Source organism: Osmia bicornis, chromosome 2, assembly GCF_907164935.1.
Source record: "Osmia bicornis bicornis chromosome 2, iOsmBic2.1, whole genome shotgun sequence".
NCBI lineage: Eukaryota > Metazoa > Arthropoda > Insecta > Hymenoptera > Megachilidae > Osmia > Osmia bicornis.
In genome coordinates this window covers 3168726-3181961 of record NC_060217.1, presented here as the reverse complement: position 1 = coordinate 3181961, position 13236 = coordinate 3168726, and the positions used below count along the sequence as shown (strand labels likewise).

Sequence of the window (13236 nt, the reverse complement as noted above, 5' to 3'; positions counted from 1 at the left end):
TAAGTATTCGATAATACTTTCTTAGTTACCTATTGTGAAAATTTACTTTATTCTGGTTGTTTGATGTGAACGGTAGCTTGGCGTTCACCAAGGTTAAGGTGGACGATACCTCCGTTTAGGTACGTGTTGCATTCTAATAAAATCCTGTATCGATGAATAACACTCGATACTGAAAGGGAATACTAAGCTTCGATTGGTCAACCACGAGGCCGAGCCCCGTATATAATTCGATCTTTAGTTTAATGCTTTAGTTTCCTTCTGGTCTCGCGTCGCGGCTGCGAAAGGTCAATATGCTTCCTTTAAAGGTACGTCTTGTGCTTATTTCAAATAAAAGAAAATAAATAACAGCATCACAGTGATTCTACAAAAATAAAAGAGTATCAAATATGGTACCAATTAATGGTGCGGTGAAATTCAATTGCCAGGGTGAAATGTAGTTTGAAAACATGAATTGTTGTTTAAAACAAAGTGAATAAAAATGATCGAATACGAAGTGATTTATTAACAAAATATGATGAGGTGATATTCTATAAAAAGAATTTCACTTTTTACATTATTATAAGGCAGTGTTCTCCAATTTTGTTTGAATTCCAAAATTTCTTTGTGAAGACAAAATTCTGATTAATATTTCAATATTATTAAACACTGCAGTAACATTTAAAATACTTATGAAGATTTTCACACACGAAACGTAATCAATCTTGTCACCAAATTAAATAATTTGAAACTACTGATAATAACATTTGAAATAACATATGCTCTATACATAGTTGACACAGAGACAGTGTCGTTCCTCACGTGACAATTTGGAAGCGAGTTTATAAACGCACTCAGGTAGTCAGAAGAAAAAGTGAAAATAGTCGAGAATACGAACGTAATACAAATCACGTGAATAACACCGTGAGAGGTGATTGCGTCCTCGAAGGTCCATATGTTTCACAGCTATGAGAACATTGGAGGCATGTTCAATGAACTTTCCTGATCGAATGTTGAGAATTGCGTTCTCCTTGAATAAAACTGCTGAAATTACCACATTGATTCTACAAACATAAAACTCTTACAATCCTCCTTTTACATTATCTCCTCGATATCAAATATTTAACTTCTGAAATAATTAAGGAAGGAAAAATTTTTTATTTTTATCGTATACTTTGCGTGCAAATATATTTTATAAACTATCGAGAAAGCAAGGACGATGACGAAAACCACTGAAAATAATATAGCCTTGGATTGGCAAATAGTAACCTTACGCTTGTGTATCATTTGATCTTTGATTTCGTACTCGAGTTTCACCTGCATTTCGCGACTTCTTGAGCAACAAACCAGGATATTTATACACTAAAACCAGAGCATTTTCGCGATGGATTTGAATGAAAGTGTTGCGGTTACTGAGATCAAGTCCCTTTCGCGAGATAGAGATAGAGTATCCGGGGAAAGAGAGAGAGCTAAACGTCTAATAGATAACGTTTCCAACTAGTTTATTTAACATTTCACGAAATTTCTAAACTCTAGGAGTGCAAAATGAAACAAATATTAGAACGCAAATATTGACACACTTTCTAATTACAACTTTCATTTTTGTTACTATTGATTGTATCTAATACTCTGCGATTATAGAATTATAAAATCTGTGAATTAACATTCTTATTTTTAGTAATTAATTATTTGCAGCCTGTTTTGCTATTCACCGTGATTGGTTTGCTCAAGTTATCGACAGCTGCACCGGACAGTGCAGGAATCGTTGAAATGGTGAACGGATTGGCTTATGGTAAGTTAGTTTCCTTATCTTTCCCTCACAATACACGATTTACACAAATTATTGCTCAATTGCTTTATAGGATATGGTTGAAATACGAGCTGACTATTATTATTACATATATTTAAATAAAATAAACAATAAATACCATACAAATAACAATTGGTACATCTCATTTAGATAAATCACCACAGAGGACGACACTGACATTCCACATTACTTCAGCACGATTTTTTAATTTTTATTCAGAATAAAAAATTTGAATAAAAAATTGAATTTCAAGCTTTAGATTTTAATAAGGATCGTCAGAATACCGATTATTGATGATTCTGTACCTTATTACACTTTCTATTTCATTAGAAATTGGAGATATAAATTGGAGAGATTTCAATGCACGTATAGAGGAGATTTCAATGCGCGCATTGGAGATTTCAATACATGGATAGGCGGTATTGTACGCTCGTAATATTGTAGCCGACATTTAAACTTGTTACGTTCCGCTCAATTATTCCATTGCTTTCACACTAATTACTACTCTAATTGCAGGTGGAATTCCATATGGAAGTGTAACTGGCATGGTGGCGAAGTACCCGGGATTTATGAGACAACAAATTCAAGCTCGTCAATTGAATGCTTTCCGAGCTGTTCAACCACTAGCTGTCAACGCCAATTTCGGAGCTTCAAGATTAGTGGGAGTGCAACCGCAAACCGTGCAAATTTACAATGTACCAGGTGTCGTTGGCACAATTAGACAGCTAGGATACTGAACATAATTAGTCAGAGAACACTGAAGCATTAAAACTTGAAGGTACAGAACTTCTGTCAAAGTTTATGTATATTGTAAACGTTTCATTACATTTATTGTCGGATAATGTACGATTTCATTTAGAAAATTCATTAGTTGATATCATTAAAGCTAGAGAAAACGTCTTAGAGTTATTTATTTTATTTCATTAAGTATTGATGTTTTAGAAAATAAGGATAATACTCGGAAAACATTTCGATTGTTACTTGAGAATGATTCTGTCTCCTTGAACCAATAAAATAATTAAAGATTTTAATGTCAAGTGCTTAATTAAAGCGGAAATTTTATTCCGGTACGTTCATTGAATCGCTAAGTAAAAAATGAAAGTAATTATAGTGATTCTTTGACAAGTAATCATTTATTTCAATATGATTGATAGCTTTTTCTGTTGACAAAAAATATTTTTACTGTAGAGATACTAATGAGCCACGTAGCATAACATTTTGCCACTCATTAGCAGATCAGCTAGAATCTAAGGAATGCAATTACAAAGTTTGCGAATTGACGAAAGGAAAACTTCACGAAGCTAAACACACATTGCAACATTATGAATTTCTGGTTATTATTTTTCTACATTTTTGCGATAAAATATGTATTTAATTAAATTTCTGTAATTCTTATGAGCATAGCTTAGACTTCATATCAAGGGCTATTACATTATGTTAATAAATCTCACCTATTATTTTTGTAAAATCGTCATTGAAATAAAATTAAAATTACTTTATGTGTCAAAATAATTCTGTATCATTTTTACCATGAAGAGTAAGGCGTGAAGATCAATGAACCTCCTATAAATGAAATCAACCATTGATGTTTCAAAATGAACGAAATTTTATTTATTAATGAAACATGGAAAATTGATTGGTATTATACGAATTGAATCAGGGTAAAAGCGTTTATGGAGAGAAAGTATAAATGACATCGGGCACGGTGTATGACTGTTAGTCGTCACGAGTCGCACGCACGATGCATTACCCTCTACACGTGAGTATATCGACGCTAATACAATCCTCGTTGACTGACAGAAAAAAAAGAAAAGAGCCGACTATTTCCCAATCGTGAAGATGATATTCGTCCTACATCGATGCACCATGCGGTAACGGGGTCACTTTCTGAGCACGATCCGAGAAAATTGATTTTAGTCTTGTTCGAATCTAACCATGAGCCTGCGGCAATTGTCTGTTACATAACACATTAACTTCGTTTACGTAGAGTACTCTTCAACTGTGACATCTATGGTATATTGAATAAACATTTTATAATAATAAAGGAAATAGAGTTTGATTCCTCTCATTGAAACTTGTTATTTTTATGTCTTACGACATAGAGTCATTCAAGTATCACTTGATATTTTTTACTCTGATGATTAAAATTTGGAAACTGCTCGTCAATTTTTGCCTGATTTTATTATTGCATGGTGCAACATAAAAAATTTAAAAGAATTTTAAAGTCTTTAATGATAGCTATTCAAATTAATATAGAGTGTAATATACCTAAACACCGCGCTAATAGAAATTACGTGATTGCGATTATTAATCATGATTTTGTGAATAGTATAAAGATTCATACCTGTCAAGCAAATTTTAATGAAACATTCTATAATTCATCACGTACTCTATACCTGTATATTCACAGATACGTGTCCTTGCAAGAAGAAAGGATTAAACGTTACATAATTGCGCTAATTACCATCCGTGTATAACAATAAGAGATTATTGTACTCTCTGAGTGTCTGAATGTTTGTTCTGAGAACGTGTTCCACTTGAAGTCCATCCAATTAACTGTAAACAAATCTCCAACTGAGAATGAATTCCATAAAATCTTCGTCATTGATAATATTTTTAATTGTTTAAGAGATCCGGTATCGCTCGATGATTTCCCGGGTGTTTAATTAAGAAAGTAATCGTCTACATTGTGTACCTAATTAATGAGCATAAACTGGCATCGTATGCGAACATTTTTCTTTATTCGTCACATAAACGATCCATTGATTCTGCTGGAGTTTCATTCGGTACCTTATTTTAAATCTAGATAATGGCCATTCATGAGAAAACCACGTGCTTTATAACGGTGGTGGTGCTGCTCGCACAAATTAACCTTCGTGAATGAATAAACCATGAATGAAACCCGATACACATTCATCTTACTTTCTTTTTAAATTATTTATTACTATATTTCGTTTGATGCACTTGTAAAGTGCAGATAGTAAAATCGAGAAGAATCTCTTCCTTGGAAATTAACACTGATACGAAATCGCACAAATCTGCCATTTCGTTGTGATACAATGTAACGAGTAATGAGTAGTAATTCACCGATGTAATTTTCTTATATGACCTACTATTAGCGACACAGTAATTGCACTCCATTTCCCTGCTTTCATCGATGCGTGCCGCATATTTTGCAATGCAATTTCGATATTGTATAACCGGGGTAAATTATTTTCTCAATTAGTGCGCGGAGAGTTTCGTTCTTAGAATTCCGCGGGTTTCAGGAAGTAATAAGCCCGACTGATTTGTCAAGTGTTACAATCTCACGGACGATGAGCTTAGCGAGAATGGAACGGGAAACGCGTAGCAAAAACGTGATATTCAATTATGGAAAAAAAAGAGATAAATACTTGTGATTCTTCCGTACGCTTGTTCAGTGATTTACACGGTACTTTTTATACAGGATTAATAATCACTCGATTTGCACAATATCTTTTGTATGCGGCTTTAGTTTTACGATCAATCAATTTGTGCAATTATATGCAATTTTGTTGCATATCGATGAATACAATGTTACCAATCATGAATTTTGAAATATAGAAATCATCTCTCGAACGCACAAAAATTTTCATAATTCACTGCACCGTGGAAAGCAAGTATGTCACGTACGAAACGGTAAGTTTCTTTCATTGCGCAATGACAAATAAAACACATCGTATTATAGAAAATTACCGGGCACGCGATCGCAGGTGGCTCATTACATGGGGCTGCGTTACGCAGTCCAAAGGGAAGCCAGGATTTTCCTGATGGAAACGAAAGAAAGAAAAGTGACGACTCACCTTCTGATTGTCGCTTTTGTTCTATTGCAGATAACGGTACTTTGTGCGACGTTCTGGATCCTTCAGGATGACGTGTACGCTGCAAAAAACGGATTAAGTAAGACCATTATCATTTCATCCTGAGAATTTTCTATAATAATCGCCCTTGAACTGCTTTTCAGACAATCATGATTATTTTTAGATTGATAGATCGACTAAATGATTTTCTTTTTTTAACACATTGACAAACGTATTCTGTTATCTAATAATTTTTAAAGAATCCTCAAGATCAATAAAATAAATAAAAAATAAGGTGAAATACAATGTAAAATCGGTCAATCTTGTATCAAAACGAGGTCAAAATCATTTAAGGGAGAAAGTACAAATGACATTTAATATGATGCATCAGTTGCACGCACAACGTATTACCTGTTACATTAATAAGATTCTCGTTGACAAGAAAAAAAGGGGGAATTTCGAAATAGAGAAAACGTTATAGGGGGAGTTCCCCTAGTAACGGAAGGCACCTATCGGACATTAGCTATATCTAAAATCTAAAAGAATTGAAATATGACAAAATTATTTCAACCGCCAGAATAAAGGAGAGGATAAAACAAACGTTTGACGGTTGAAACAATTTTGTCACATTTCAGTTCTTTTAGATATAGCTAATGTCTGATACTAGGTGCCGTCCGGTACTAGGGGAACTCCCCCTAAACTTCTTTTTATCGAACCAAAAAAATTATTTTTGTAGACTCGTTCGAATTTTGTACAAAACAAAACAGAGGAGATCGCCTTTTATATACCTGCATAATGGATTTCTTTATCAGCACATTAATATTCTGCAATATTTTAAGTATACTTAATGAGATACGACCTTGTACAAAAACGCTGAAACAGTTCCATTCTGCAGCATTTTTAGCATCCTTAATTAATTACGATTTCAAGTTAGAAAAAAGAGGGAAATAGTTTCGAACTGAAAGCGTGAGAATCCATTATTTTTTTTTTTTGATATTCCCACTGGGAGTGAAACGATAACGAAGATTAATTACCACAGTAAACTTTGACTTTCAAATAATTATCTTTCTAACGTTGAAAATCAAATTGGTCAATCAGAGTGACCGATGTTCTCCAAAGTATGTCACGACTTGTTCGAGGGTTGATTAGAAGCGTTTCTAAAAAGATTCTATCGAAACGACGATTTCTAAAATACTCATTTGCATAATAGATGCTGAGGTGCTGACATCGTTCGCCAAGAACGTGGCGTCGATCATATCGACGACCTTGTTGGGAGAGTATCAGGAGCAATCGACGAACCAATTATCTTCCAGTCTTCTGAAAAAGATACAGGATGACCCGTCCTTGCTTAATGCTGAGAATATCGAGAATGAGAGTTTAGAAGAGGCGTCGAAATTCTCTTCGAATCGCCAACGGCGGCAAGCACGTTCATCAAAGGAAGTAAGAGGGGCATTCCAAGATGGTTACATAACGCCGAACCCGCTGGGATACTCGAAATATTATAATCCTGAACCTTACAAGCCGTACGAATATACGGCGAACCATGATGGACGAATTTCTGGAAAAGAGGACGTCTTCAACGTTCAAACCTCGAAGAACACCAACGTAGATACCAGAGGCAATTCTATCGATGCAGACATCAATGCAGCTTCTGTTTATTATTCTGATAGATATCGGTATCCTGCTGGACACAATTCTAATCCTGTTCATCCAGCGGTAAATTCGAATCTTCACCCATACTTTGGATTTCAACCTGTTTATCACCATTCGCCACCTCAGAATCCTGGAGAACCAGGTCAACCTTCGGAAATAGAGGAAAATAGAAACGAGAATGGTAGACGTAGACCGTATAATCTGAATTACCAGGCTCATTTTCACGCTCCTAACCACAGACACGTAGGATTCTATCCACATGGAAGACCGATAGAAGGGAACGGTCAACCTTCACCACCGGTAAATGGTCAGGATGAAAGTAATCCATCTAGACTGATCGACGACCAGAATCAAGGCCAATCGACCTTAGGAGGATACGATTATAGTCCTCATTTTCACTACAGACCACCTTACCACGGTGGTTTCTATCATGGTTTTCCTGACTTTCCTTATCACCCTCATAATGTTTCTGATAATCCAGGGTACGGAGAACAAGGAGGTAATTTTACCGGTGGTTATCCACCCTACGGTCCACCAGGTTTTCCTGATTATAAATACAATCCTTATCCTTACTATTCACCCTTTCCCCCGTACCATGGGCCCAGAAGACCCGTCGAACCTCAAAATCCTCCGGAAAATTCTGGTAATGGAGAACCGAATATGTCACCGGAAAACGGACAGGCTGATGGGAATGGAACGGTACAGAATCGACCGCCCTATGGATTTCCACCGTATGGTCCAGTTTATGGAGATTTTCATTTCCCAGGATATCCCTTAGCGGGATATAATGGTTTTCCCTATCATCATTTCAATCATGGGTTCCATAATCACCTGTTTCCATATTTTAAACTGGGTCCTTATCCTCATTTTCCATTGGGTCCTTTTTACAACCACTTTGGTGGTTATCATCGTCCTTATAATGGCAGAAAACCTATGATGATGCCTGATAAGCCCATGCAGGATGATAAGAGTACTAGCGAAAACGCTGAAGGGTCACCTCCGAACAGCGACGCGGAAATGATAGCAGAGAGCAAAGCGGAAATAACTGAAAACAAGGAGCTTCCTTCTTGGCTTTTTACCGAAGAAATTAAAAAGCCAGTATCTGATCAATCTATCGAGAAGATATCTTAACAGGGTGAATTTGTAATATTTATTTATTGTGAAAAATAAAATATAGAATCCTCATCGATATTTAACGAGTATACTCACAAATGCAATTGGACTGATTTTTCGTTATAAATATTTATGTAAATTTTTACACTTCGCTATTAAATAATTTATGAATCTACTTGTGTATATAAAATCCTCATCCTCGCAAGAAAACTCGCGATCTATTCACGGTGCCTCGTCGAAACGGAAAAGTTTAATTAGGGCTTGGCAAGGTGTTCTTTTAACTACGACACGTGCCGTAACTTGGCATTGGTCTGCGAAACGTTCCCATACTTATGATACACAAAAAAGTTCCCATAGCTCTGGTTGGCCTTATCCTGCAATTATAAGGCGTGCCCACCACGCATGCCGACTACGGTCTAATAATTTTCGTGGCCTCCGCGATCAGGGATTTTGCATATGCGTGTCACGTATCAACCGGATTGATCGACGAAGATGACTCAAAGACGATTGTTACGAGATGAAGGCAGAACGCGGCGTGAAGTTTCGCAGTGTCGACCGAAATAAAGTTTCCTCGAGATCGGTAACAACGCAGTAGAAATCGATTTATCGTCGAGTATTCAAGGTGAACACATAGCGATACGTAATATGCGGAAAATCCTTCAATATTCATGGTACTGTTCAGTTCAGAGGGAAATAGTCTACAGGAGAACAGGACAAAATGATTACGTAACAAGTAGAAGTAGACATTACGATGACTAAAACCATGTGGATTCATGAATAAAGAAATCAATCGAATATTGAATTATTCAAATTAATAATTAATGATTTCCTATTACATGCATCCCTATCCAAATATTTCCTGATACGATCAACATGTCGACATGCACACTAATTTAAATTCATAATTAATAATTTCCTATTATATGCATTCCTATCCAAATATTCCCTGATACGATCAACATGTCGACATGCACACTAATTCATATTCTGAATATTGTACATGAAATCAAAATACCGAAACACATGTAGAGTGTGTTGTAATTGACAAACGAGACAGTTGTTTCAAAGTGATGTGCAACAGACAATCAACGAATCACCAAGTCATTGCGATTCCTTTTCCTGGTGAAACGAAATGATTATTCATCTCATGTACGACAATAAAGCATATGGTCATATTATGGAATCTGCACTGTGTATTTTTTTGAAACACTAAGAAATTGTAAGGTAGTATACACCTGAACTCATGTGCATGCATTCCACTTAACACTTAACCCACCAGCATTGCATTTGTGCAATGTTTCTGAACTATCGCTAAACTGCCGGCATTGCATTTATGCAACGTTTCTGGACTATCGCTAAACCGCCGGCATTGCATTTTTGCAATCTGTAATATAATATACAGTCTGGTTCGAAGAGTTAGGCTGGTTTTTCCTTCAGGAGACAAATTCTTAAATTTCGTAAATTAGTGCCGATGGTTTACGTTCGGCCGGTTAAGTTCATTGTACAACAAAAAGCAACAAATTAATCCTTCTTTCACACTTACATACATATATGAATGTTTTCGGTTCAAAGGCGATTCGTTGGGTAATATCGTAATCGATGTTACTTACGAGCGTGGCGCATTAACTGCAATTAACGACGAACGCATCCTCGGTTCCACGCGTGTCGCAATGCTGATTTTTTTTCACAATTTCGTTCTGTACCGTGTAATTTCAGTATTTTGTAACGTGATCCCCTCTCGCATGATCCTGTTATGCAATCTTTCACTTTTCTTCTTTCTGTCTCGATCGTGATGCTGCTCGTAATGGTATCAGCTTTCTTTGAGTACCACACACACTGCAGTGCCTGGAGTGATAATTAACCCCTTATGTAGTGTTATGCAGTTAATATAGGATGCAATTTTTTAGTGAGATTTGTTTGATTTTTAGATTGAAGGACAATTAATTCGTCAAAATTTTCCAGAACTGAAAGGATGGAATTACGCGTCGGAGTCGTAATGAGAGGTCAATGAACTCTTGTCTCCTTCTTTGATTTTTCATAATAAGCCTCGTAATCACAAGACACAGTTTGCTGGATCGAGAAGAGATCAAAGGATCTCGAGTACTTGCTTGACAATTGTATGTAAATCTTGAGTTATTACTTGCGAACTCGAAGTGTGGATAATTAATTGATGAATAATGCATGAAACGTTGCTGAATTTACACTCCTAGTTTGTTGAAATCCGCATAATTTCATATTCTCATTCGCAGAAACTTTGACGTTTGCATGTCGATCATAAATCGACCAATAGATCCTAAGATTCAGTAGAAAGATAACGGAAGGTATACAAATTTTCCAAAAACGGAAAAGGACCTTCTTCTCTTTTTGCATACTTAAAATTGCAATTAAGTGACGTTAACAAATTCTATCGCAATCCATTGTTTATCCAAGATGATAAATTTTATGAATTAGGCAACACCATAGGTTTCTCAGTCGAAAACGCAGTGAAATTTGGATGTCAAGGCGTTGTTCACAGGGCGTGCACCGTTGACTATCCCGAAACGCGTTGCTGCATCGTGTCTCTTTCATAATGACGTATTGCATTCGCATAATCCCAGGGTAACAATGGTAGCCTTTGCTATTAGTGTTAACAGAGAGAAGCCAATACGATGCTGAGAAAATTGTTGTCGGGGGCCGCAGCGGGACCCGCCTTTCTTATAAAAGAACCTGTGTCCAACGTTAGACGGACAGTGGTGAACTACTGACAGATACGAAGGAAAAAAATTAGTGCAATACTTCGACCAGCTAACTGGCTAACGTCAGCTGACGGAGAATGGCTTGCCTGAAAATTGTAAGTGCAAGGGTGTTAAAAAATTTCAAATTTTATACCTTTGAATGAAAAATACCTTTATCAAAATTATGATGGTGCATTTGAAATGTTTCCTATTGAGCAGAATCTAGTATCTCAATATTATTTTGTAATTTATATATTACCAATGTTACTTTAGGCAAATTATTAATATAACTTAAATATTTTATTTTTTCTTAGAAATTTAATTCGGAGCTACTATTGATTTACCTTTAACTAAAATAATTTAAAATAAAATATTAACGCGCCTAATGATTGTTTTTACACAGTACACAGTCCTGCTGCTGGCTGTCATTATCGGTATCGTTTCTGCGAAACCAGGATACCTGGGTGGATACGGATACGGCTACTATCCATTTGGCTATGGCTACAGATACCCATTTTACGGATATGGACACGGTTTCGGATATTATGGTAAGAGAACAAACTGCATGATCAAATTTAGAACGCGAAAAGACTGACTCAACGTCAATGAATCTTTTGTATCTTTCTAAATATTCAATTTAAAAGATATTTCTCAATGTTTCACATTTGCATATATGGTTTATAAATTCTTGATTCTTTAAAATGAGCAAAATATTCATAGACGTTGTAAAGAAAATTCGCAGAGTAGACAAAACATTCATCGACGTTACTCTGTCATGATGATTTGCTTTTCCATTTAGGCTACCCCCATTATGGTTACGGTCACGGATTCGGTCACTATGGTGGCTATCACTAATCGAAAAGATGACATTATGGATACCACGATTCGCAAAGAAGAAGCATTTTGAAGCGATTCTATGCTATCGTAATTTTTCTTGACAAGAATTGACAGTGAAATGCGTTTACTTTTCGTTAGTCGAAAGCAATCGTATCTTCCACCCTAGCACCGTCTGCATTTATCATGCAAGTTCTGTTTAATCATGCAACTAATCGTAGTAATCGGAAAACAACGATGCAGACATTTAAAAAGTGAACGGTTTAGATTGTACTCGATTACACCTTATATCCTCACCGTCGCTTAAGATTGTGCAAGTCGAATGAATAAAACGTAGATTTTAATCGAAACAACGTGTTTAGAGTGTCTTATTATCAAGCCTAATATAAACCCTTTTTTTCGGCGACGAATTAATTATGAATAATACATAGAATGTATGATTTTCCAAGAGCATTAATACAATTTTTTATAAATAAACTAAATAACCAAAGCAGAAATTTAATTCTCATATCAATTAAAAATAAACACGTGTCACAATGATATTAATTTACACCTTCTTTTATAATTTCCATAAAATAAATGATCATGTATCCTGACGAAATACAAAGTTAACGATTGAAGGAATCATAAGTTTGTATTTATTAATTTTTTTTCAAAAAATTAAAAATATCCCTAAATATGGCCTTGTAAAAAAACCGACGAATGTACTCGAGTGAATAGTATTTAAACGAGATATCATGAATGGCGTAATATGAAAATATTATCCAAATAATTCTGTTCCTGGCTTGCTTTCGCGTTTAAGAGACTTTTTTAATTATTTCACAATGCTTCACTAAATTTGTCACAATGTTATTATTAAATGGATACAAAGTTTAATTTAATGTTTATTGCGAGATTAGCTATCCAAAAATGTATGCCAATGCTTTCCCCAAAAGTTTAGAATATTAAACAGCAATCGATGATTAATAATCGTATGGTGACAAATGAGAAGATATTAAACTGATTAATGTAGGAAAGTGAAATGACGCAATTTTTATATTGCAATACCCACAAAATTATGTTCTGAAATGTCATAACGAGTTACAAGCGGAAATTCACATACTGACTTGATTTCATGATTTAGGGTTGTTAGAGCTGTGTACCATAAGTTGGAGGTCATTGAAATTGGAATACGGAACTCAATGGCCATTGACCTTAAGTCCGTCGATTTGAAGGTACACGATTAAATTCATGATTCAGATATCATTATAATTAAATCGAGAAATCTTAAATTGATTATTATAGGAGTCTATAATTGAGTCTGTTGCTGATTACTCAC

At 35.5% G+C, this 13236-nt stretch overlaps 3 protein-coding genes across 3 annotated transcripts; all 3 read left to right on the top strand.

Annotated features, from left to right (window-relative positions):
- The first annotated feature begins 263 nt into the window (after window positions 1-263).
- Window positions 264-3271, top strand: LOC114875495. The gene is made up of 3 exons (XM_029185844.2): window positions 264-305; window positions 1672-1768; window positions 2303-3271. The coding sequence occupies exons 1-3, from the start codon at window positions 291-293 to the stop codon at window positions 2521-2523; spliced, it is 333 nt and encodes a 110-aa protein (XP_029041677.1). The 5' UTR covers window positions 264-290; the 3' UTR covers window positions 2524-3271.
- A 256-nt stretch (window positions 3272-3527) lies between these two features.
- On the top strand, window positions 3528-8388 carry LOC114875530 (calcium homeostasis endoplasmic reticulum protein-like). The gene is made up of 3 exons (XM_046289245.1): window positions 3528-3603; window positions 5624-5704; window positions 6815-8388. Exons 1-3 carry the CDS (start codon window positions 3528-3530, stop codon window positions 8386-8388), a joined length of 1731 nt encoding a protein of 576 aa, XP_046145201.1.
- A 2700-nt stretch (window positions 8389-11088) lies between these two features.
- LOC114875492 (shematrin-like protein 1) lies at window positions 11089-12548 on the top strand. The gene is made up of 3 exons (XM_029185838.2): window positions 11089-11200; window positions 11488-11632; window positions 11884-12548. Exons 1-3 carry the CDS (start codon window positions 11183-11185, stop codon window positions 11937-11939), a joined length of 219 nt encoding a protein of 72 aa, XP_029041671.1. The 5' UTR covers window positions 11089-11182; the 3' UTR covers window positions 11940-12548.
- Window positions 12549-13236: the final 688 nt, after the last annotated feature.

Bases quoted from the DNA above. Each gene is read 5' to 3' on its own strand.
- LOC114875492 (XM_029185838.2), top strand. The intron at 11,633-11,883 runs GTAAGAGAACAA...TTTTCCATTTAG, and splicing joins ACACGGTTTCGGATATTATG to GCTACCCCCATTATGGTTAC.
- LOC114875495 (XM_029185844.2), top strand. The intron at 1,769-2,302 runs GTAAGTTAGTTT...CTCTAATTGCAG, and splicing joins GGTGAACGGATTGGCTTATG to GTGGAATTCCATATGGAAGT.
- LOC114875530 (XM_046289245.1), top strand. From the start codon at position 3,528: ATGCATTACCCTCTACACGTGAGTATATCGACGCTAATACAATCCTCG. The intron at 3,604-5,623 runs CGACTATTTCCC...TGATTGTCGCTT, and splicing joins CAGAAAAAAAAGAAAAGAGC to TTGTTCTATTGCAGATAACG. The intron at 5,705-6,814 runs GTAAGACCATTA...TTTGCATAATAG, and splicing joins CGCTGCAAAAAACGGATTAA to ATGCTGAGGTGCTGACATCG.